Source organism: Oncorhynchus kisutch, linkage group LG4, assembly GCF_002021735.2.
Source record: "Oncorhynchus kisutch isolate 150728-3 linkage group LG4, Okis_V2, whole genome shotgun sequence".
Lineage (NCBI taxonomy): Eukaryota > Metazoa > Chordata > Actinopteri > Salmoniformes > Salmonidae > Oncorhynchus > Oncorhynchus kisutch.
Genome location: NC_034177.2, coordinates 26,461,335 through 26,487,713, shown reverse-complemented (window position 1 = coordinate 26,487,713; position 26,379 = coordinate 26,461,335). Strand labels below are relative to the sequence as shown.

At 43.9% G+C, this 26,379-nt stretch overlaps 1 protein-coding gene across 1 annotated transcript; it reads right to left on the bottom strand.

Annotated features, from left to right (window-relative positions):
- Positions 1–2,807: 2,807 nt before the first annotated feature.
- On the bottom strand, positions 2,808–13,383 carry LOC109889310 (NEDD4-binding protein 1). Its single transcript, XM_020480651.2, has 7 exons — positions 12,879–13,383; positions 10,249–11,768; positions 8,329–8,459; positions 7,964–8,060; positions 5,264–5,371; positions 5,062–5,163; positions 2,808–4,970 (listed from the first exon to the last, which is right to left on the bottom strand). The coding sequence occupies exons 1-7, from the start codon at positions 13,182–13,184 to the stop codon at positions 4,547–4,549; spliced, it is 2,688 nt and encodes an 895-aa protein (XP_020336240.1). The 5' UTR covers positions 13,185–13,383; the 3' UTR covers positions 2,808–4,546.
- Positions 13,384–26,379: the final 12,996 nt, after the last annotated feature.

Genomic DNA, 26,379 nt, shown 5'->3' with positions numbered 1-26,379 from the left:
TAATAAATCGTCCGATTAATCGGTATCGGCTTTTATTGGTCCTCCAATAATCGATATTGGTATCGACGTTGAAAAGTCATAATCGGTCAACCTCTAATACATACACACATACAGTACCAGTCAAAAGTTGACACACCTACTCATTAAAAGGGTTTTTCTTAATTTTTTACTATTTTGTGTTAAGACATCAAAACTATAAAATAACACATATGGAATCATGTAGAAAATCTAAGTGTTTAATCAAAATATTTTTTATATTCTTCAAAGTAGCCACCTTTTGCCATGACAGCTTTGCACACTCTTGGCATTCTTCAGCTTCAGGAGGTAGTCACCTGGAATGCATTTCAATTAACATGTGTGCCTTGTTAAAAGTAAATTTGCGGAATTTCTTTCCTTCTCAATGCATTTAAGACAATCAGTTGTGTTGTGACAAGGGGTGGTATACAGAAGATAGCCCTATTTGGTAAAAGACCAAGTCCATATTATGGCAAGAACAGCTCAAATAAACTAAGAGAAATGACAGTCCATCATTACTTTAAGACATGAAGGTCAGTTATTCCAGGAGATTAAGAACTTTGAAAGCACAAATAAATGCTTCATAGAGTTCAAGTAACAGACTAATCTCAACATCAGCTGTTCAGAGGAGACTGTTTTTTATTAGGCCTTCATGGTCTAAATTGCTGCAAAAAAAACTACTAAAGGACACCAATAATAAGAAGAGACTTGCTTGGGCCAAGAAACACGAGCAATGGACATTTAGACCGGTGGAAATCGGTCCAAATTAGATTTTTGGTAGGTGAATAGATGATCTCTGCATGTGTGGTTCCCACCGTGAAGCATGGAGGTGTGATGATGCTTTGCTGGTGACACCGATTTGTTTAGAATTCAAGGCACACTTACCCAGCATGGCTACCACATCATTCTGCAGTGATACGCCATCCCATGTGGTTTAGGCTTAGTGGGACTATCATTTGTTTTTCAACAGGACAATGACTCAACACACCTCCAGTCTGTGTAAGGGTTATTTGGCCAAGGAGAGTGATGGAGTGCTGCAGCAGATGATCTGGCCTCCACAATCAGCCGACCTCAACCCATTTGAGATGGTTTGGGATGGACCACAGAGTGAAAGAAAAGCAGCCAACAAGTGCTCAGCATGTGTAGGAACTCCTTCAAGACTGTTGGAAAAGCATTCCAGGTATATATATATATATATATATATATATATATATATATATATATATATATATATATATATATACATTCCTTCGGAAATGATTCCGGAAAGTTTTCAGCCCCCTTACCACATTTTGGTAGGTTACATTGATTATAGTTTCCCACCCCATCAATCTACACATAATGACAAAGCAAAAACAGGATTTTCAAAATGTTTGCTAATTTATTAAAAATAAACAACTGAATCATCATATAACATACGTATTCAGACCCTTTTACTCTCCTTTGTTGAAGCACCTTTGGCAGCGATTACAGCCTCGAGTCTTCTTGGGTATGACACTACAAGCTTGGCACACCTGTATTTTGTGAGTTTCTCCTATTCTTCTCAGAAGATCCTCTCAAGCTCTGTCAGGTTGGATGGGGAGTGTTGATGCACAGCTATTTTCAGGTCTCTCCAGAGATGTTTGATCGGGCTCTGGCTGGGCCACTCAAGGAGGTTCAGAGACTTGTCCCGAAGCCACTCCTGCGTTGTCTTGACTGTGTGCTTAGGGTGGTTGGAGGGTGAACCTTCACCCCAGTCTGCGGTCTTTAGCGCTCTGGAGCAGGTTTTCATCAAGGATCTCTGTACTCTCTCTGTCACCTCCCTGACAAAACCCTCAGTTTGGCCGGGCGGCTAGCTCTAGGAAGAGTCTTGGTGGTTCCAAACTTCTTCCAATTAAAAATGATGGCGGCCACTGTGTTCTTAGGGACCTTCAATGCTGCATAAATGTTTTGGTTCCCTTTCCCAGATCTGTGCCTCAACACAATCCTGTCTCGCAGCTCTACGGTCAATTGCTTTGACCACACGGCTTGGTTTTTATTCTGACACGCACTGTCAACTGCGGGACCTTATATAGACGTGTGTGCCTTTCCAAATCATGTCCAATCTATTAAATTTACCACAGATGGACTCCAATCAAGTTGTAGAAATATCTCAAGGATGATCAATGGAAACAGGATGCACCTGAGCTCAATTTCGAGTCTCATAGCAAAGGGTCTGAATACTTTCTGAATGCACTGTGTGTGTGTGTGTGTGTGTGTGTGTGTGTGTGTGTGTGTGTGTGTGTGTGTGTGTGTGTGTGTGTGTGTGTGTGTGTCTGCATGTCATACAGTGGACACCTAACCCTATAGGCCTATGCATGCAATGCTCTGAGACATTTAATGTTCAAATCGCTGACAGCTAAACCGTGTGGTGGACAATTATTGTTTTAGGAAAGTAGCCTATAAACCAATACAAAAATAGGCTATTACGTTTGGAAATTTAAAAATTATAATATTTTTGCCTGCATAACCTCGGAAGCCAGCCGCACCAATGTGTCGGAGGAAACCCCAATTGACAACCAACATCAGCTTGCAGGTGCCTGGCCCTCCACATGGACTCACTAGAGCGAGATGAGCCAAGCAAAGGGTCTGAATAAGGTATTTCAGTTTTATATTTGATACATTTGTATTTCCTAAATTTCATCACCTGTTTTTGCTTTGTCACTTTCTGAATGCACTGTACATGACTATTTTTGCTTTCGGTACATGTCTGCACACCAACAAAACAGCTTATAAATGGTTAGAACAAAGAGAACAGACAGATGAAGAACAGGTCTCGTTTATGACAAACAGTTGGCCTTTATTAACTTTACCAGCCTGTGGAAATCAAATATACACCCTGTCTTTCAAGTAGCCGTGAGATACCCACAGAACGCCTATGCCCTCATTGGTGATGTCACTGCATTTCCTTTCTCATAGAAATCTTAAAAGGGAAACAAATGTCAATCAAACATCAGTGACTGATATCCTTTACATTATATAGAGAAGAAACAACAGAAAGGGGACTTGGATAGAGTCCAAAGTTTTACCCCAGTGGTAGAATACACTGACGAACCTCTCCAAAAAGAGTTGGATGTTAGTTATACACAATGGATGCACCTTGTTATACAAAACTAAAGCTATACACAACGGAAGCAAATTGTTTTCATCATAATAGCCAGGCCACTCATCTGTCAGATTTTTTTTTTTTAGCAATAAGTGCTCAAGTAGCAACTAGCCCCTGACAGCTTGGTTCACAGTGACCTCTGCTGGCTGGTGACTGGGGCCTTATCAAATCAAATTTTGTCACATGCGCCGAATACAACAGGTGTAGACATTACAGTGAAATGCTTACTTACACACCCTTAACCAACAACGCAGTTAAGAAAATACCTACAAAAAAGTATGAGATAAGAATAACAAATAATTAAAGAGGAGCAGTAAATAACAATAGCGGTACTATATACAGGGGGTACCGGTAGAGTCAATGTGTCAATGTGCGGGAGCACCGGTGTTGAGGTCATTGAGGTAAACATGTAGGTAGAGTTATTCGTGATCGTTGTTCATTGAACAAACAATGAATAATGGGTTTGCTATGTTACCATTACAAAAGGTAGTGACTTGTACAAGAGTGGCCAGGGTGTTCCAGATCATTGAGTAACATGGGTAAGTTGGCTCTGTTTCTGGACTCTGAGTCAGTCTGGGACTCTCCAGAAGATACAATGGCTATGTCCTCAGAGTGTAGTGGACAATCAGTACAGGAAGATAAGGGACTTAGCAGCCAAACTCTGTAAGTAATATTTGCAATGTCATTCAAGGAATATAATTTCCTCATGTTTAAGAATGTTTTTTATATATTTTTTTTCAGCACAGGATTGTGCTTGGACAGGGCACTGGTGTCTCCAGGCCGTGTATCTAGACTAGAGGAACCCTTCTACCATGCCAACATAGTATCAAAGCACTGGATTGTGAATCACTGAAGGAATGAAGTATCGCTAGTTTAAAAATAAGCTTCTTTATGGAGCTGTTTGTATCTGTGTGGTTAATTACATAAAACCATACCTGCACATGTCAATGTTCATATTTACAAAATCATACAGAAACAAATTATATTACAACATGAACAAAATAACCTTCCTTCAGCAGTTATTACAACAATTTGGTTTTACACCTTAAAAACTTGTGCAGAGACAAATGACAGGAAATAAGTACTTAGAACATGTGGACATCACATACAGTAGATGCCAGCTGGACAATTCCTTCCCCACAATTGAATGGTTTCACTCGGGAAAGCAATCTATTCATGAATGGCATATGTTCCATGGACACTGCTGAACTTAAATGTGTAGAAAAAGGGGAGTTATGCCTTCCAAACAAATAGCCATCCAAGAGCAATGCAGTTGACTGACTTTAATAGAAAAAACTTTAAATAGCTCAGTTTTCTGTACATAGGCCTACTATTGGCACCCTCCTTCGACAGAGACTTGTAAGTGTATCTGTGTGTGAGTGACTGAGTACAGTTTTGTGCTTGGTTTCATCCCAGCAGAAGGCCTGACAGTGCATTCAGGTCCCTCATGTAGGGGTTGTCACTGAGGATACGGTCAATGCGCTGCTTCTGGTCGGGGAAGATATCGTACAGCTTCCTTTTGAGCTCTATGGTTTCCGAGGGTGACCGCTGGGGAGGAGGAGAAGGTGTTGGGCGAGGGGTTTGTGATCGCTGAAGAGGGGGTGAGGGGTGAGGAGGGTGTGACCTCTGTGGAGGTGGTGAGGGTGTTGGGTGAGGGGGGTGCCACCCAGGGGGCCCAGAATGTGGCCAGTGGGAGAGTGGCCTCATCTGGGGGGTAGCTGTGGGGCGAGGGACAAATGAGGGGCGAGGGGCAGACTGCAGAGCTTGGACAAAGACAGGTTGCGGGGTGGCTCGGGGGTCTGGCCTCAGAGGAGGTGTGACTGGGCTCCGTCTGTGAGAGAGACACACATATGGTCAATACACATACCTCTGCAGTAAGGTCATACTGTATAAACAATACTATCATCTCCTTTCACACACACCTGTTGTCCTTCCGTAAGAACACCTCCAGGTGAGGGCCATGCTTCCCCAGGGGGTCATCTGGGATCATAAAGTGGTCCTCTACAAAGGTAAACTGCAGAAGCCTGGAAAAAGGGGCCAGTCAGTGTGAGAGGAGAAGGTAATATATAATCCAGGGATTATATAAATGAGTGCATGTCTGATGATTGGTTAAAAGGCCTTCACCTCTCTTGGATGATCCTCATCCATGCCTCTGATGTATTTACAAAGTCCCGCAAGTTGTCATTGGTGACGATAACCCCTCCTGTCTTCTCTGCCAGGTGGAGCAGAAACCTGTAGATGAGAGAGAGATAAGATAGACCGAGTCATCGGACAGTGAGTCAATATCGATGACAGTAAGGAATGTGGGCAAGGCTGTGGGACAGAGTGAGTTTAGGGTGGAATATTTCAGGTATTTTACAAATGTTCCATCACGAGAATAAATAACTTTTCTCCCGGGTAAACTGGTATTTTCCACCAAAACCGGAAGTGTCATTCAAAAGCATTTAAATAGGCCTGTATCTGGATTTGATTAAAATTCAAGCCTGATGCAACCTGAGCCTGATTTAAATGATTGTGCGGTTATCCAATACATAGGGTACCGCATATTACGCACTGGAATTACGCACCTCGTTCAAACCATGATAAAGCAGAGAGAGAACATGCGACTCTGGTGCAGCACATGCGGTCTACCAAGTTAAAAGTATAGGCTAGCAAATTTGTTTAAACATTTTCATAATATTTCCACTAATGTTATTAGCCTACCTCCTTTCTCTCTCTAGTGTTGCTTCATTCCTTCCTCACTTTCAACAGTTAAGGACAACAAAACGTGTTTCATTTATCTTCATCATTCTGCTATAGTTATTAACTGCTATAGCCTACGGCCATCAAGCATTTTCCCTTCTATCAAACTACCCGTGAGTTCTATTGGTTGCTGTATTTAACAAACAAGAGCTTGTGTCCCTCTTTGAATAGTCTATTGGTATAAGACATGCCCCAAAAATGATGTCCAGCAAGCTAACCTAGTCTAGCTTTTCCTGCATGGAACTGCAAGAGCTAAGGATACTTTAAAAACATTTAAAAAAAAGAAGAGACCAGCGGTGCACAGGTGTGTACGTATTGCGCAAGAGAGGTTATACGTTAGAAGCTTATTATGCATAACCCACCATTCATGAACTAAATAGAAGGCTAACAAGGCATTGAATGTATTACCTGAAAGAGGTAAGCTAGGACATCATATCTATATAGATATATACATCTAGAAATCTTGAACAGGATTATGTATTTTGAATGCAGTTTGAATGGAACTGATGGGTGAGAGAGAGTGCTCGCTCCTGTTTTAAAACTCTGCAGCTGCAGTAAAAAGAGACCCCGGAAGCCAGATGGAGATATGTAAATTAGCCGCACATTCGGTCTTTGTTCCTGTAGCATAGGCTACGCTGCAGCAAATGTAGGTCTGTCCACCTGTCACCACACCAAAGTCACCATGATGAGATGATACACTACATGATCAAAGGTATGTGGACACCTGCTTGTCGAACATCTCATTCCAAAATCATGGGCAATAATATGGTGTTGGTCCCCCCTTTGCTGCTATAACAGCCTCCACTTTTCTGGGAAGGTTTTCCACTAGATTTTGGAACATTGCTGCAGGGACCAACTTCCATTCAGCAACAAGAGTATGATGTTGTTGGGCGATTAGGCCTGGCACGCAGTCGACATCCCAATTCATCCCAAAGGTGTTAGATGGGGTTGAGGTCGGGGCTCTGTGCAGGCCAGTCAAGTTTGCTTTGTGCATGGGGGCATTGTCATGCTGAAATAGGAAAGGGTCTTCCCTAAACTGTTGCTACATATTTGGAAGCACAGAATTGTCTAGAATGTCATTGTATGCTGTAGACTTAAAATTTCCCTTCAATGGAACTAAGGGGTCTAGCCCGAACCATAAAACATCCCCAGACCATTATTCCTCCTCCACCAAACTTTACAGTTGACTATGCATTGGGGCAGGTAGCGTTCTCCTGGCATCCGCCAAACCCAGATTCTTCCATTGGACTGCCAGATGGTGAAGCATGATTTATCACCCCAGAGAAAGTGTTTCCACTGCTTCAGAGTCCAATGGCGAGCTATGTACAACTACAGCCGACGCTTGGCATTGCGCATGGTGATCTTAGACTTGTGTGTGGCTGCTCGGCCAAGGAAACATTTCACGAAGCTCCCGACGAACAGTTCTTGTGCGGACGTTGCTTCCAGAGGCAGTTTGGTACTGAGCTATTCTGTAAGCCCATTCTACTGCCAATGTTTGTCTTTGGAGATGGCATGGCTGTGTTCTCGATTTTATACACCTGTTAGCAACGGGTGTGGCTGAAATAGCCAAATCCACTAATTTGAAGGGATGTCCACGTACTTTTGTGTATATATAGTGCAGGTCTACATATTGAGATGGGCTGTCGGTCCCCACCCTGAGCATTGATGATTCATCATGCAGTGACCAGACAGAAGGTTGTAGAGAATTCAGATTCAGACATGGCATATCATTTAACACCCTGCTGTTCATATAAAACATGTATATCATTTACCGGTCTCTTGCAGTTATTTATCCCGGGAAAAGGGAATGGTTTTGGGTGGTAAATCTCGGTAACCGCGTTCCCGCCATTCAACCCTAGTCAGTATGGATGAGGTGGCAGCAGGGTATGTGGGCGAGGCTGTGGGACAGGGTGAGTATGGATGAGGTGGTAGCAGGGAATGTGGGCGAGGCTGTGGGACAGGGTGAGTATGGATGAGGTGGCAGCAGGGAACGTGGGACAGGGTGATTATGGATGAGGTGGCAGCAGATGACAGAGGGCGGGCCTGCTGTATGATGTGGTGAGTTGTGTGACTCTGCAGTACCTGTCATCATGGGAGGAAATCCTCTGTCCACAGACCTCTCTGGAAGGAGTAAAGGAGAGCAGACGCAGGTCTTCCAGTTGGTTTAGGTAATGTTGTTCTATTGAGACACGTGGAAAAAAATACACATATTAAGACCATATCCTTAACAGAGCACATAAAGTGCTCCACATGTTTCTGTCTTATCACCATTCAAACAGTAATATTCACAACTATTTGCCAAAGTACAATCATCTTTTTCCTGACCAAAACCTTGGATGGTTGAACTACCGGTACATTTCATGTCACTTCTTCACCCCCCAAAACCAGAGGGAGGAAATTGAGCCCAGGTTGGGGTGGCCTGTGCTGTGGTATCTTTTTGTTCTGACCTGTGGTGTAGCGGTCTCTCTTCTGCCTCCACTGAGGCACAAAGACAGTGATCTCCCGGTGGCCCTGCCTCCAGAAGGCCTCCACAGCGATGGCTATCCCCCGGCAGGAGAAGAAGCGGTGGAGACCATGCCTACAGAGGAGCACAAGGAGGAAGGGTTACTTAGGAATGGCTTATAACTATCCTAATACATAAAGTGATTGTTGTATTTCAGATTGACAAATTGAGGATTGTCTTCAGACAGTATTGTCACAGGTGAGTAACAAGTAGGGCTGTGATGGTGATGGAATTTTGGATGACTTATTTGCGGTCACCGCTATAACCGTTCAAATAGCAAAAAGATAGTAAAAAAATTGAAACTTTACCCAAAAGAAGCACATTTTACACACATTTTCTCCTCTCCTCCGCTCCTGATTGCATGTGCTGCAGGAATTGGGGGGGGGGCAAAGACTCCTACAACAACTTGCTGAAACAAGGAGCAACAAACTTCCATCATGCTGTAGAGTCACTGCCTCAACTGCAGGTGTTATGTTTCTGAATGCCCAGCCTTCCGTCTTCAGTCAGCTGTTTGTCCAAAACACAAAATTCTAAAATTGGCCAGTTTTGCATCCTCTTGAATATGAATATGAAGTTAATTCAAATAATATTTTACTAAAACTAATATGACGGTTAGTTTATGACGGTCTATCCTTAATAGTCAATTACAGGATTATAAAATGACTGTGCCAGCCCAGTTTGAGATAGAAAGCCACTCAGAAAAGTAACACATGGAAGGTGTGAAAGACGCTCTGACATCTACAAAAGACGTAGCCTAACAGAGTAGTATTTCCCTCTGGTCAGAGACAGCTTTTGGCAGGAAGTTAGCAGTGCTGTGGTCCAAAAATAAAGATATGGTGAGTTTAAATGCAGCCTTTATACAATTCTACTTAAAATTCTACCCAGAGTTGTTGATCCCTCCCAATACACTAATCTCATTCTATATCTAAAAAAAAAGTTAAGTAGGGTTTGTTTCTATTACTTGGAGATTGCTGGAAAATATGGGCAGATAGGGGGTAGATCCAGTAGATCTCATTAGAACCGTTACAAACAAACAGCCAGAGGATATTGTGAACACACACCAGCTTAAAACACAGGTCTCATTTTGTGGGGCAATGCAAAGTCAAGGGAAGTTCCCTCTTAAAGAGAAAGTTGCACATCCTGTTTGAACTCACTAACTGCAGCACCACTGACGTGGATAGTAAAATCACCGTGTCAACATGGAAATGTAATCGCCAAATATACAAAACTTTATTTCCCCTTGTAATTTTCTAAAATAAAACCCCCATACTTGTATGTCCCTATAGCATATGTACTCTGAGATCTTATCATGAAATGTGATTCTGACCTCATTCGGATGAGGTAGGTAGCCTAACTCAGTCCACACAAGCTGAAGTTAGCTCTGCCAGTCAGATTAGTCTGAGTCTGAAAGGGTGATACCTCTATTACAATTATTCTGACTAAAACAACTTCCAGTAATGACTTCAGTGGACAGAATAACATGGTGCGCGAAGTAAGACACAGAGGAGAACTGGCAAGTTGAGAGAGATAGTTGGAGTTATATTACTGATAATTATTTTATAGAGATTTTCCCATGTGGACAGTCATTAGCCTTGCCAAAGACACGGTGGCCATGCCTTAAGCCTACCTACTCATACACTGAGGGTTACTGGAAGAGCTCTCAGCTATGAGCTTTTATGTTACCCTTGAAAGTCCTGACTGAAGGTTACACTCCTGCTTTCAAACACACACACCAACGCTCACATAGGCCTACACACAGGTGGTTCCAGACAGTCATATCTGATGACGAGAAAATGAGTGTGGGCTCTCAGTGTTGTTCCACATCCTCCTACAGAGGGTTGTATAGAAAGGGAAGGTTACTCACGCCATGGCCACGTTGCTGCCGTCAATGATGATGTGCCGGAGATCAGGGTGTCCAGGCTCGTTCTGTAGGGTCAGGGTGTAGGGGTTTCTCAGGGAATCATGGAAGCGGGTCGTGGCAGTCAGGGGTGGTGGAGCAGGCTCTGTGCGAGGTGGGGGGACTCTGGCTGACAGGGTCTGATAGGAGCAGCCTGGCCGTGTGTCTGCTGGCTGGGTTGGGCGCTGTGGTGTGCTCCGCAGTGCCGTCACACTCTCCACACGTACCGGCCCCATGGTCTGAGCCCCTCCCCGGGACAGGTAGTCCATCCTGGGCCCCGATGGAAAATCCATCTGCTCTGCCATCCTAGCTTTACTGCTTGCCAGTGTGTCTGTGCTGTCCTCGTCATCATTGATGGTGATGATATCGTAAGCAGCCCCCTGAGCACTGCTGCTCCTTTTTAGTGTCATTGTCTGCAGCATGCTGCTATACTGTCCCCTCTGGCCAACACCATTGCTGCTGGGTGGCTTAATGTTCTCCTTGGACTTTACATTCAGGGCTCGGTTTGGGACTCTATCTAGCCCTCTATCTTTATCCCTGGAGTTGAAAGTAGAGGAAGAAGACTCAGAGTTGTGGGTTGAGGATGCCCCTCCTCGCTGTCTCTCTGTTCTTTGGCTCTCCTCCACAATGCACTCCAGCAACAGAAAAGTGTCCTCTGTCTGGCCCGTCTCCTTCACCACCCGCTCTACCACCTCCTGCTGGTAGCCCATTGTTCTGAAGAAGTTCACCAGGCACCGCAGGTTGGTCTCAGGGCTCACAGCCTCCCCGTCATCCGCACCATCACTAGAGTCCAGCACCATCAGCCCCATGTTGGTCTTGGAGGGGGTCTTAGTTCGGCTGTCACTGGCTACAGTGTGGCGCTCTCTCTCCATCGACTCCTCTCTCCTCTCCAGGGAGTACTGTCTCTTGGTGTCCCTCAGCTCACTCTCCGACGAGCGGCGTTTGTGGGAGGGCCGGACGCCATTCAACAACCCCGTCTCGGCCCCGGATGCAGCCCCAACCGCCTTCTCCTCAAAGCTGGTGTCCAGGATGCGGTTGGAGAGGTCAGTGACAGGAGTGCTGCTCTGGGAGCGATCCTGGTCCACGTCTATAACCCCAAAAGGCTGAGTGGGGCTCTGGGCCAGACCTAGCAGCTCCTCCTTCAGGGCACTGGGCAACAGGAGCAGTTCCATGGCATACTTATCATCTCGCTCCTCCACAAACGTCTTGAAGGTGCGTTTCACGGCCGGCTCCCTGTCTCCGGGCAGGCTGCGCTTCTCTTGGAAGAGAGCAACAAACTGCTGCACGCGGCTCTTTGCCATGATGACAGACTCAAAGCAGCCCAGCAGGCGCAATGTGCCTGGCTCCAGCATCACAACTTCAGCGCTGGTGTCCCGCAGCAGTCGGTCAAGGAACAGACCCCGGGCACCGGCAAAGATGCAGTGCATGTCCACGGGGTAGTGCTCCTCCTGCTGCAGCTCTGGATCACACAGGCCTTTCAGGTACTCCTGCAACAACACAGGGTCAACACCAGTTAGAAAAGTAGACATGACAACAACAAAAAAATTCACCATACACACGAGAAGGTCCACATTCGAAGCTTAACAGGGTAATGCGCCAATTGAAACTGATAGCATGATGCACAGGGATACCCCCTCTACGCCTACTCAAGAAACTTCACTCATCTTCACTGACAACCCTCAGTCAACTCTGTCATCACCACATTGACTGTAAATTGGCGAGATTAAAACGTGGAAGATGGGAAGTTGTCAGAAACCAACTGAAACCCAATGAGGAAATCTCAACCTCTTTCCAGAAATATTTGATGAATCAGCCTCAAGTTTGCCTATGTCAAAGAAGCACCTGTCACAGTGTGTCTCCTCTCCATACAGCGGACATGGTTTCCTGATGACTACACACTGGAAAGATACATGATGAGGCAAGACATAACTGTGTTGGGGTTTCCGTTTTCTGTGTTCTCAATGGGGTGGGAGGAGATTCCAAGTTTACTGGCACCAATAGTAATCGTTTCCGCGTTGTCGAACAGGTGACATTGATATTACCGAATCCGGTGATCTGTACATTGAACTTTACCTGCTCGCTACACGATGTTGTCAAGGGAAAACTCAAGGCACAGAAGTGTAAAAGATGTAGCCTAGCTAAGACTGGTGTTTTTAGAGTAGTAGAATTAACGGGAAATCAGTGTTGAAATGAAAACAAAAGGAACGCCAAGAACAGCTTGTCCGTCTGTCATGCAATTCGGGATCTTACGGAATGATGTAAACCTGGCCGGACTCTAACGTTAGATCTATAATCTTTAACGTTACTGATATATTATCTGTACAGTTAATTTGCTAGAAGGCATATGACACAGAGCCTTATTAGATTATAAAACCCAAACAACTTCTCAATTAGCATAGTAGCTATTCCATTCGGTACACCATGACCATGCGATTGATTATACTGCCTGATTTGTCGCTTACATTTCAGGATGGCGCTTCTCTACTAACGTTAAAAGGCTGTTTAACTGCCTGACAAAATTAAATAAAACAATATAAGAATGGGTATCAATGTTATAAGCCTCAAGCTAATTTCAATAAGTCACAGTCAATGTTTACCTTTGCCCTCGACACGTCGTCTCTCTTCCCCTTGAGTTGAAGCCATATCTGCCTTGATGCTGTACTACTGTGGGCTCCAGTGTCCAAAAGGCCGATAATTGTGAAAACTACCCGGAAAACCTGTTCTACTCTGGGCTTGGCGCATTTCAGTTCTTCTTGCTTGTTTTCAAAGACAGCAAATTCGTCCACTGTCAGGGACTCTTGCTGTTGTTTGCTCCCTGTTGGCGACAGCCTGTTTCCCAGGGGTTCCTTACAGGTTACCTCGGTGACTCGCTTCATACCGAGAAGGGGCCGCGTTGTTGACATTCTGTTTTTGAATATGTCTGTCCCTGTTGACAACAGATCGTTTTAATATCGTAACCATTCGGTGTCATTTGGATCTTTATCCTCCTTCATGGTTTCCTTCTATCGGCCTTCCTCTTCTATGCGGTGATATATTAGCTAGAGTGGTCCAGTTTTAAGACAACTTTTTACATGTCAACCCCGACGCATCCGGAAAGTCCCAGTGATGATGTCATCAAAAGACGACAATATGTACGGTATGTGTTTATTTATCTCATCCAAAGAGAAGATCTTATAGATATTTTGACTATCTATTAAATATCTTTAGCAAAATGTCATTCTTTTTTTGTTGTAAATAACTTAGCTTCCCATGGAAAAGAACAAACAACCAATGTTAAAGTCCAGACACATCATTGTCAAACAAATTATAATGGTCACACGGGCAATTAGTGGGACATAGGTTTATCATTCAGATAAATATGGATTATAAACAAATCATGTTATAATAGATCATTTTAACCAAGCACATTTGTGAAACTCCAGAAATACCCGTATTCGTGCAGCTGATTCGTCAATTCATAACTGATCTAAAATTATACAATTACACCACCTACTGGTGATGAAGCTACATAACATAATACGCTTGATGATAGATGTGTTTTTCGCATTGTCAACCTTTTTTCATGACACATAATGAGCCATAATACAAGACAAGAGTTGTGAGGTTTGTGAACAGGCTCTAGACAATTTTAAACTTAATTAATGAATGTAGTCTGCTTACCTAAATTAATTGTGCTGAAAACGAATGTGACTATTATTGGTACATTGTAATCAGAGCCATATTTGTCCATTAATCTAAATATGGCTCTGAGTGTAATGCATTTGCCTAATACGGTTGGGTAAAGCTGAGCATAAATTAGGAAAAATACTTTTCCTCTAACTGGAGTTTATCTGCTAATATGCGAGGAACTAACATTTGTGTCAGTTTAATCTCAAGAGACCAATACACTATAGCAGGGTTTCTCAATCTCGGCCCTCGGGACCCCAAGACGTGCACGTTTAGGTTTTTGCCCTAGCACTACACAGTTGATTCAAATAATCAACTAATCATCAAGCTTTGAATCAGCTGTGTAGTGCTAGGGCAAAAAACTAAACGTGCACGTTGCAACTCTGCCTAGAAGGCCAGCATCCCGGGGTCGCCTCTTCACTGTTGACATTGAGACTGGTGTTTTTCGGGTACTATTTAATGAAGCTGCCAGTTGAGGACTTGTGAGGCATCTGTTTCTCAAATTAGACACTCTAATGTACTTGTCCGCTTGCTCTCAGTTGTGCACCGGGGCCTCCCACTCCTCTTTCTATTCTGGTTAGGGCCAGTTTGCGCTGTTCTGTGAAGGGTGTTGTACGAGATCTTCAGTTTCTTTGCAATTTCTCGCATGGAATAGCCTTCATTTCTCAGAACAAGAATAGACTGACAAGTTTCAGAAGAAAGATATTTGTTTCTGGCCATTTTGAGCCTGTAATCGAACCCACAAATGCTGATGCTCCAGATACTCAACTAGTCTAAAGAAGGCCAGTTTTATTACTTCTTTAATCAGAAAAACAGTTTTCAGCTGTGCTAACATAATTGCAAATGAGTGTTCTAATGATCAATTAGCCTTTTAAAATGATAAACTTGGACTATGTACAGCTGCAGCTGTAAATAGCCCACCCTTTTCACCTACCTCATCCCCATACTGTTTTTATTTATTTACTTTTCTGCTCTTCTGCACACCAATATCTCTACCTGTACATGACCATCTGATCATTTATCACTCCAGTGTTAATCTGCAAAATTGTAATTATTTGCCTACCTCCTCATGCCTTTTGCACACATTGTATATAGACCCCCCCTTTGTTTTCTACTGTGTTATTGACTTGTTAATTGTTTACTCCATGTGTAACTCTTTGTTGTATGCTCACACTGCTATGCTTTATCTTGGCCAGGTCGCAGTTGCAAATGAGAACTTGTTCTCAACTAGCCTACCTGGTTAAATAAAGGTGTTCTCAACTAGCCTACCTGGTTAAATAAAGGTGTTCTCAACTAGCCTACCTGGTTAAATAAAGGTGTTCTCAACTAGCCTACCTGGTTAAATAAAGGTGTTCTCAACTAGCCTACCTGGTTAAATAAAGGTGTTCTCAACTAGCCTACCTGGTTAAATAAAGGTGTTCTCAACTAGCCTACCTGGTTAAATAAAGGTGTTCTCAACTAGCCTACCTGGTTAAATAAAGGTGAAATAAAAAATAAAAATAAAAACATGCCACTGGAACACAGGAGTGATGGTTGTTGATAATGGGCCTCTGTACGCCTATGTAGATATTCCATAAAAATCTGCCATTTCCAGCTACAATAGTCATTTACAACATTAACAATGTCTACACTGTATTTCTGATAAATTTGATGTTATTTTAATGGACAAAACATTGATCTTTTCTATGAAAAACAAGGACATTTCTACGTGACCTCAAACTTTTGAACGGTAGTGTATATATATATATATAATTTTTTACACATTTGTTGCATGCAATCCAGATTCTCTTTTGCATATTTAAGATATACAGACTGAGACATTTAGCCTTTGACCAAGTAAAATAGTATGCAACGCCAAGTGATGTGACTTGATATAAGCCAAATCTGTGTATTTGTTTGATTGTGTTTCTGTATGTGATAGTGTTCTTTTCGTGCCTGTGTTTTTCATGGAGTTAGACATTAAGTGAAAGTGAAAGAGACGTGTGTGTGTGTGTGGGCACTGGATGAGCAGAGGTAATGGAGAAAGAGGAGTGGCTGGCTGGCTGTTGTCAGGCGCCGAGGCCTTGAGATGGAGGAGAACACAAAGCAGCAGCTATACAGGCCATTCAGAACAACAACGCCTCACCCACACTGATGGCAATGGCAAAGTGTTCGCTCTGTCAGTCAGGAACATTGATTATAACAACATTATAAATCCAGCAATTGTAACAGTGTTAAAAGCAATTTAGAGTATTATCTTTATATGTAACTATTCAACTGTATTGGAGGGTTCCCCAACTGGCGGCCCGTTCTCTGGATTTGCCCCGCGAGGGGTTTTATTTGGCCCCCCAAGTTTTCAAAGCAAAAAAAAACTAAAAAAACATTTATAATTTGGTTTTTTTGTAAAATTTTCATTGTTGGACATAAAAGACTAAAAACACCAGGAAATGAGCTCCAAGTGACTTTCATTTGGGAAATCTCTTCCCGAATATTTCCAAGCAATATAGAGAGACGTTACAAATGTAAGGTTTGAAATTATTATGTTTTAGGCAAATATATCTGTTTGTTGCTTCTTGCGGAAAATTTTCAGTCTACAAATTATTTAGAATAATGTTTTGGACCTCCGACCACCCGCTCAAGAAAAAATTTGCCCGCGGCTGTAGTTGCTTGATGATCCCTGCTGTATTGTGAAAGGTGTGGCGTGAAGCATTACCGTGACAATTTGTATTCATACTCTGTCCACTAGATGATGCTCTCACCCTCCAGACACCAAAAAGGCCCCTAAACCAGGCTCTTTCCCCTCTCCATGGCAGAGTAATATTGACAAAAACAATTCTGAACATCGATAATTTTCATTATTTGATGTCCAGACGCACAGAGCAGGGGAATCTAGTCTTTATTAAAGTTAATTGAAGAGAAGAGTTGGGTTGAACAAGAGAAGAGAGCGAGCCGTGAACCATCAAAGTCCAGATGACAGTAATATCAGCAGAGGTATCCTGTCGGCCCATTTGTTTTTGGCAGCCTCATAATGTACCAAGCCTTCAAAACCAAATGGACACTCACTGTTGTTGGAACACAACCACACCACAACACAGCCAGACCTTGATTACCTCACATTCTCTCTCTCTCTCTCTCTCTCTCTCTCTCTCTCTCTCTCTCTCTCTCTCTCTCTCTCTCTCTGTCTCTCTCTCTCTCTCTCTCTCTCTCTCTCTCTCTCTCTCTCTCTCTCTCTCTCTCTCTCTCTCTCTCTCTCTCTCTCTCTCTCTCACACACATACACACAGAGTCCATGAGTAATAGTTAGGCAATATATCAATCAGTGGTTACTCTTTATTCTCCTCTCATGAAGAGAACATTCCTACTCCTAATTTCTATAAGACATGATTGAACCATAGCTATGGACAGGAAATCACACATTATAAATATCTGAAGAAATATGGCTTGACATATTGTTCAAGGAATGAATGGTATTATTATATTATATATAAGCAATAAGGCTGGAGGGGGTGTGCTATATGGCCAATATATCACGGCTAAGGGCTGTTCTTTGCACAACTCAACGCGGAGTGCCTGGACAAAGCCCGTAGCTTCGGTGTATTGGCCATATATCACAACCCCCCAAGGTGCATTATTGATATTATAAACTGGTTACCAATGTAATTGTTTTGTCATACCTGTGGTATACCCTCTGATATACTGTACCATGGGTGTCAGCCAATCAGCATTCAGGGCTCGAACTACCCAGTTTGTAATAAATATTAGAATATTTCCATTCTATGACTAAGCTGATGTTGTCTGAGTTGTAGGGACATGTGCATTAGATGATAGGAAGGAGCACAACAGAATGAGGAGAGGTTTTCACTGCAGGGCCCATATCTCCAATAATATCGACATTCAATGTGATCAAACTCTTTTGTTTGGGATCACTGAAGACTCATTGGATTAAATAGTCTCAACAAATGGAGCTGTCAGTGAGTCTGCTCTGCCCTGCTCTGTAGTCCGGAGGTCATAAGGCTGTGCAGATTGGGCTGGGTCTACAGCCAGCCAGTGGGCTATTTCAATTGGCAGTGGCAGTTGAGGGTGGACAGCTTTGAGGTGCAGAACACCACTGACCTGCGACACATACTCCACTTTAGTTCTTATTGGCTAGTCACTGTTCAGCCACAGCTGGGACGACCAGACAGAAGTGAGATGTGGTAGGAGTTCTTGGCTTGAGGTGCAGATGGGATGGTATTGCTTATTTTCTGTTAACACATATGAGTGTCACATCCACAAATGTTTACGGATGAGACCGTGGACAGCTTGGGTAAGAGACAGCCTACACCCACCCCCCCCTAGCAGGTCATGTGGAGCAGGAAATAAATATAAAACCAGATAAAAGGCAGATCATGAATAATAAAACGGTCATAAATGTAATAATCTGGCCTGATGATTTATGAATTTACAGTGTGTGATGGCCCCGACCACACTGTAAATATTTATGTGACAAGCGCTAAGCTCTCTTTAATTGTGATTAATGGTTATGCGTCTGAGCGGACCCCATAACTGCCAGGCTTTATTACAGGCAGTTGGCTGAATGCAAATGTTATTTCGTGTAAGATTAGTGAGACAAATTGGGCTTTTCCGGTGGTCTACAGCACATCAGACAACAATCAGCCTCTCACGATTCAACACTTCGATTACTACAGCAGTTTTTTCGACAGGAGGGATCTGTCAAAGTTTAGACCACACTGACAGCTACAATATAAGAAAAAGGACACATTGATACATGCATGCACACACTCACATGCACGCACACATTCACGCATGAATGGGCTCACACACGTACACACGCACATGCAGACACACCTATTTATGTGGTGAGCCTGCGTCAGAACCCAGGTGTGTGTCACTGGGTTTGAAGGGGTGATATGAACACTATCCATTAAAGGGTCAGTGAGTCATAAATGCCTGGAACATTGTGTACATTGTGGTTGTATCTTTATTATGAGATTACGATATGTAATTTGTAGAAATGTGAAAATGCTCTATACACTTCCATACATTTTTGGCCCGGTACCGGTTTACATTCAGACGAGCCCTGTGACACTTGTGGTGATCATAGAGCAAAACGGAGAACGCCATCATGTTCGTGAGAGTGTCACCTTTCCATAGAGGGGTCATATTAGAGTTTCTATACCCAGAGGCATAACATCGCGAGACTTCCCGGGAACGCTGGCAAAACAGGCTTAATAGACCAGGCCTGGTTTTGGGGTTTGAGAAGTCAATGAGGGAAGTGAAAATTCTTCCTTAGTTGTTAAAATGTTCTCGAACTCTAAAGGCTAAAACTAGATTCAAGCCAATGTCTTAAATAGTTAAACATGTTATTATTCCAACCTTGTGAAAGTGACAAACTGACTGTAAAGTCGTCAAAAACAACTTTACATCGAAGGAGTGCCTTTATGATTTTATGCCCTGATCAATCAGCCTATAAAAAAAAAAACATATCTCTAGCTTGAACAGATCGATTTTGTTGGGGATTTTTAAAATGATGTTGTGAAGAGTTTCGTAGAGGCGTGGACATCGACTCTTTTAAATACATTCCCAATGTCAAACCTGTTGGAGAACATTCCTAGAACATGACCAAAATGTTTACTTTTAAACTTTTAGGAAACGTTCTGTTAAGGTAATGAAATACCAAGAACATTTAATAAAACTTGTGAAGTTCCTTAAATGTGCTGAGAATGTTCCAAAGCCAAGCAACACCATTCCCAGAAAGTTGTGGGAAGGCTGTATGCTAAATAACCATAGGACAACCACGCTCTCACCAAGCTCTAAGAAACATATGGTTCTCAGAACATTATGTGCTAGCTGGGTTCCCTTTAATTTAAAGAACATTAAGAAGCAATGTTATTCTGTGGGAATTTCAGTACATCAGCATAACATTACCTACAGGTAAGCTCATGGTTCTATTTGAAGTCATGTTCTCAAATTCCATAAAAAACTTGAGACCTTTAACGTTCAGAGAATGTTTGAAGAATGTTATTTAAAAACATGCATTCCTTTCTCAGAATCAACAAAACTCTCTCTATCTTCTTAAGTGTGGTCCATTAACTGATCTTAATGAGTTGCTTGCTTCCCTTGAAATGGGGTCTGTTTGAATAGACAAAAATGAAAGCTTTGTATGCGTAAAAAAAACATGGCTGCTAGCTGCATCCTGGTGGCACGGTGAACTAATTCCGTGGATAGAGAACAGAAGATTATAGTTTCTAATCCCACTGTTGCCATGTCAAAAGGAAAAAAAAGTCTTATTAAAAGTCTTATTGACCCATTCAATGAAGGTTTTAAAGGAAGTTATTCAACAACTTCCTAATAACCTATCATTTCCGTTCTCAGAGCTATATTGAAACCTCCCATGAACATTTTCAAGGAACCAGAATAAAACTAACCTCCCTCCAATCTAAAAATACACATTCCCAGAATTGGCAACGTTCTCAGTTTTAGGAAACGTATGGTTTCTTTCCCACAACCAATGTGAAAACAAAAACTTATGTTCCCACAACTTCCAATGAACCAAATGTGCTAGCTGGAAAATGTGACAGACCTTACAGAATGACAAGATATGACCTTGAGATAGAAGACACAAAAGATCTCTTCTTCTCCTCCACCATCACGACTTTACCCCCCGACTTCATCAATGCTTTCTATTTCTCCCATGTCCTTCCTCCTCCACTCCTCCCCTCCAACTCCACTTTTTATTCACTCTTTACCTCGTTCCTCTGTATTTGTTATAACTTAAAAAGCCTGCACTTCTGTGGTGGGAGGCAGGAGCTGAGGCAGGAAAGAAGATAGCTAAAGGAGGAGGAGGCGATGTTGAATGGCTGTCATTTCCTCAGCCCAGAGTATTTGGCGTCTTCTCTATGGCAACAACATCTCATAAACCGCAAATAGTCTCACTCTCATGTTAGATGAATTTCACCCAATGGGACTGTACCGTTTCAGGGTCTGTTAAAATGCCATTGTCTCCCATGTACCTGTAAGTTGAGGTCTTCACGGATCCAAAAAGTTTGACCCATTTTGAAATGTACCTTGGACTTTCCCACCCAGACACGATATGCATAAATATAATTTACTGAGACTGGTTCCGAACGGACCAGAGGACAACTAGAACCGTTCCATATAGACCTGTTCAGATCCAGACTCAACCCCTCACTCTGATCGGAGTGAGGGGTTGCAGCAGAAACATATATTTTTAAGCTACTTTATTAACCTGAGCTGATAAAGCGTGAGAGGAGAGAGTGAGTTGGGTCACTTTAGAAGGCAAGGGAGGGGACTTACTGGGAGCGAGTGACACTGGGAGCAGGAGAGAGGGAGGGGGGGGAGCAGTGAGGAGGGTGGGAGAGACGAGAGACCGCAACCAACCAAGCCGACTCACGCTATGGTAGAGTAATAACTGTCATAGTTAGGTTTATTTATCATTAAATATGATTACTTAGTACCTGTCTAGACTGCTATCTAACGTTATCTAGCTAGGCTTATTGAGGCTTCAGTGCATGCACTTTCTCATCCTACAGTTACAAATAACAACAACTCCATATATTAAGTAGCAGTCTACCTGTTGGCTCCTGGTCGTTGTAGACTATCCTTCTCCTTTCATTTTACATTCTGTCATTTTAATTCCATCTTCCATTGATTAGACATCTCATATCTCTTTTTTTTTCATAGGCTCTATGACTGTATCCTATTGCCAATTTGATGACTTATGACTGGCCAATAAAAACAACAAGCTATACACGCCATGCTCCACTCTCGTGAAAAGCAAGAGCAGCAGCATTTGAGATTGGATCTGTACGGGCCCTTCCGGACAAGTCAGGTAAAATTACACATACCCGAGACAACGTAACATTTGTGAATGGAAGATGAGAGGAACATCTGTTCTCCATCTACAACAACAAATAGACTGAGAACCTGTGAAAATGAGGCACAACGTTTTTAACCATTATGGAATACACACAGTGGCACTGACAGTCATTTACACACACACACACACACACACACACACACACACACACACACACACACACACACACACACACACACACACACACACACACACACACACACACACACACACACACACACACACACACACACACACACACACACACAGACAACCTTATGCACCTTATGCATCTTACACTCTTATGCCCCAAAAAATCTAAAGCATTGTCATATCACTGCACGCAATCATATTGCCATATAACAGAGGTGTTGACAATGAAGGAGGACTGGCGGAGGGACACTTGGGTATCCAGGGAACATGTTGCACTCATCCCACAGGGAACTGATTGTCTACTGGCCAGGCCTCCTGCAGCCTTTTCAGACCGGTGCTGAGTCTGTCTCCTCTCCACGGGACAGCATGGGCAGACATGCCACTCCAGCTCCACCACAGATTTAGGCCTGGTTCAGCGCTGGCCCAGTAATTGGTGCTAGTGTCGGGACAGGCACAGAGGGAACGGAAGGGGGGTGACTAGAGAGGGAGATAAGGGGGTAAGGAGGGGCTACTGGTGTGTGCCTGTGTGCCTCTCTCCCCAATTGCAGTGGTTATGTAGAGAAAGCAAGGAAGGGAGGAGAATGTATAGCACCCGGACCGTACATGTCATTGACCACAGTACATTAAACACTGGATTAAATGGTGCATCTGAAGCTTCAATTGTTAATTCTTCTGTTTGTAATCTCTAATATAATATATTATATTATAATATAATTATACACACGCACACACATACACACGCGCGCACGCACACACGCACACGCGCGCACGCACACGCGCACACACGCACACGCGCACACACACACGCGCTCGCACACACACACACACAGAAGAATTAACTAATTATAGCATTCATTCATTGGTCAATGTTGTGGACAAATCACGATTGGATGATTTACCTATAGGCTCCAAAATGAGGGCTCGTTGTGTGTGTGTGTGTATGTGTTTGTGTGTGTCTGTAAGCTTTGCTATGAAAACAAAATCACTGATAGGACATCAAGAAAACAACAACAACATTCTAATAAAAGAGACCAAAGAGGAGGAATACCTGTAATGGAACAAATTCTCTGGACAAGACCACTCAACCCCGACTGCTCACCTCAACTCCCCAAACAAGCCTGTTCTATTCCCGCTACCTCTCTGCCTTCTCTCTCTCTCTCTCTCCTCTCCCCCCCCCCACACACTCCCAGTCCACCACAGCGGGAGAGCACAGCCACTGAAGCCAATTAGCTGAAGCACTACAGACTGCCTTTACTCAAGGGCTGATGGGCTCATTAAGCATGAAGAATTCATGGCATTTAACTCCTCAATTCTGCAAGCGTGGAGGCCCACGATTGGCTGGGGAAAAATACATTTTCCAAATAGACTGTTTTTGCAGGGCACAGCGAGAGGGACATCAACAGTATGTGTGCTTGTATATGTCGCTCCCTGGAAAACTTAGTGTTTAGACTAGCGTTAAAAGAAAGGTGTCTATTTACCTGAGAGAATCTGGAAATCGAGGTTTGAGATCATCTACAAAAAACCTCTTGTCACCTTATTCTCACAGAATGCAACAGACTCACACTCTGATTTGACAAGGCAAGCGCAATGTGTGCGCGCAAGTGTGTACGCCCATGTGTGTGTCTGTGTATGTGTGTGCGTACCTGGGGGGAGCAGGTGAAACAATAACCTGACAGAGATGGGTCCTCTGTCACATCCAGGGGGCCAGACACTGTTACTGTGGCAACATGCAGATCTCACCCTCCATCGGGAGGATCAAAAGGCTCGTTAATAACTTTATGAAGTGGAATGCTCCCTTCACTTTAAAACAAGCCTTGAACATGGTAATTACACACATAAGAAAGGCATCCTGAAGAGAGCCATCAGAGAGAGAGAGCAACTGGAGAGAGACATCAGAGAGAGAGCAACTGGAGAGAGCCATCAGAGAGAGAGCAACTGGAGAGAGCCATCAGAGAGAGAGCAACTGGAGAGAGCCATCAGAGAGAGAGAGCAACTGGAGAGAGCCATCAGAGAGAGAGAGCAACTGGAGAGAGCAGAGAAGTAGTTTAAGCTAAACGATAACTGGCAGCTGTTCGGCACTGTCTGGGACCCACTGCAGAGTTGAGAGCAAACAAATGAATAAACTAAACGGCGCATTCACTGTACAACTGTATAGATCGAGGTATAGGGGAAAATTATATAGAGATGGTATCATCCCCCTGAAAATGTTTATGGACTACACCACTATATTTCTGAGTCCCTGTGAGATTCTCAGAGAGAGAATGAAAGTGCGGGAGATGAGCTTGGTGGGTGTGTGTATCAGCCAAGGAAATTTGACTTGAGGTCTTGAGCTGAGAATAGGTGGGCATCAGCAACAGTTGCTGAACATGTGTTGTCTCTTGTGTGATGGCTGATATAGTGTCTGGTGTGAACACAGGGCGAAGAGACTCCAGATGCAGGAAGCCGAGCCAACCTCTGAACTCCTACAGAGAAAGAGCTGCCCCTCCTCCCCAAACTGCTCACTTTGTTATCCCCTCAGTGTCTCTTTTCATTTCATCATTTCATTTTTCATCCCTAGCTCTCTTTGATCTGCACCCACTCTCCAGTTCTTTTCATATCTTTCTCAGCTCTCTTCCCTCTGCCTCCGCCCCCCCCCCCCTCCTCCACCACCTCCTCCCACTTCTCCCCCTTCTCCCACTCCTCCCACTTCCTCACCCTCTCCTCCTCTCTCTCTCCCTCTCCCTCCTTCTCCTCCCTTTCCTCCTCCCCCTCCTCTACCTTCTCCTCCCCCACCTCCTCTTCCTCCTCCCCATCCACCTCCTCCTCCCCATCCACCTCCTCCTCCCCATCCACCACCTCCTCCTCCTCCCATCAACCTCCTCCTCCGCCCCATCCAACTCCTCCTCCCCATCCACCACCTCCTCCTCCTCCCCATCCACCTCCTCCCCATCCACCACCTCCTCCTCCCCATCCTCCTCCTCCCCATCCACCACCTCCTCCTCCCCATCCACCACCTACTCCTCCCCATCCACCTCCTCCCCATACACCACCACCTCCTCCCCATCCACCACCTCCTCCCCATCCACCTCCTCCTCCCCATCCTCCCCCTCCTCCTCCCCATCCACCCACCTCCTCCCCATCCACCACCTCCTCCCCATCCACCTCCTCCTCCCCATCCTCCCCCTCCTCCTCTCCATCCACCTCCTCCTCCCCATCCACCTCCTCCTCCTCCCCATCCATCACCTCCTCCTCCCCATCCACCTCCTCCTCCCCCATCCACCACCTCCTCCCCATCCACCACCTCCTCCCCATCCACCTCCTCCTCCCCATCCACCTCATCCTCCCCATCCACCTCCTCCTCCCCATCCTCCTCCCCCTCCTCCTCCCCATCCCCTCCTCCTCCCCATCCACCACCTCCTCCTCCTCAATTCACTTGCTCTGTCTCTGTTATTATTTTCTGTGTTTATTATACAGATTCTCCTGTGTTCCTTCTCTCTTTCACCCCCACACCCATCATTCAAGCATTTCCCTTTTCTCCCAAATTCAAATTTCAAAGTCAAATAACACTGGCATGGTGAAGAGGACATTTGCAGTGCCAATTCATTTCACACAGTGGCATCTACATCAAAACAGAGAAAGAAAAAATACAATACAAATGTGATTGATCTGCCCCTCTTGTCTCCATCTCCCTCCCTCTCTCTCCTCGCTATGGTGCCCAGGTGTTGAGGAAGAAAGTCTGTAATTGTTTTATTGAGGGGGATGAGTGAGGTTTGCTGTGCAGATCCTGGTTACATGAACAAGCTGACAGCTGGACACTATCACCCATGAACCTTGCCACATCCTCCAGATGTGTATTGCTTACTCTCTCTCTCTTGCCTTGTGTTCAAATGTTTTGTTGTGAGAGCGTATCACTCAGTTTCACAGTACAAGATTGGTAAGAGGACAAAGGGTCTCACCTCCTTTAAACTAGAGAGCCTTGAGGGGTATGGCCTGGATTCTATTCGATATATGCTTGTGTTTACTGTTAACAAAGTGGTGGTTGTGTTCACTCTCTCTCTAGGGAAACACTGATTTGGAGTTCCCTAAATGTATATTTCTCTCTTGAAACTGCAGGATAAAATAAAACCAAACCTCCTTTGTGTAGAGTGGACAGTATTGTTAGCCTAATGACTCTGAACTCTCCCCAAGCCCCCCTAACTTTGTTTGCTCTCATTTACATCTATTTATGGTTCCCACTTATTTTTCTAAGTATCACTGAGGGAACACTGTGCTGTCTTTAAAATATGTTCTGCTGTTCTGCCTTGGGACGGCTGGCAATGAATTAAAAGGATGTTCACCTGTGTCTCTATGGCACAAATAGCCAATAACCACAGATAAATGGGACAGGGATCAATACAGCCAGAGAAAGATAAGGGTAGAGAGGAGAAGAGAGAGGGAGAGAGA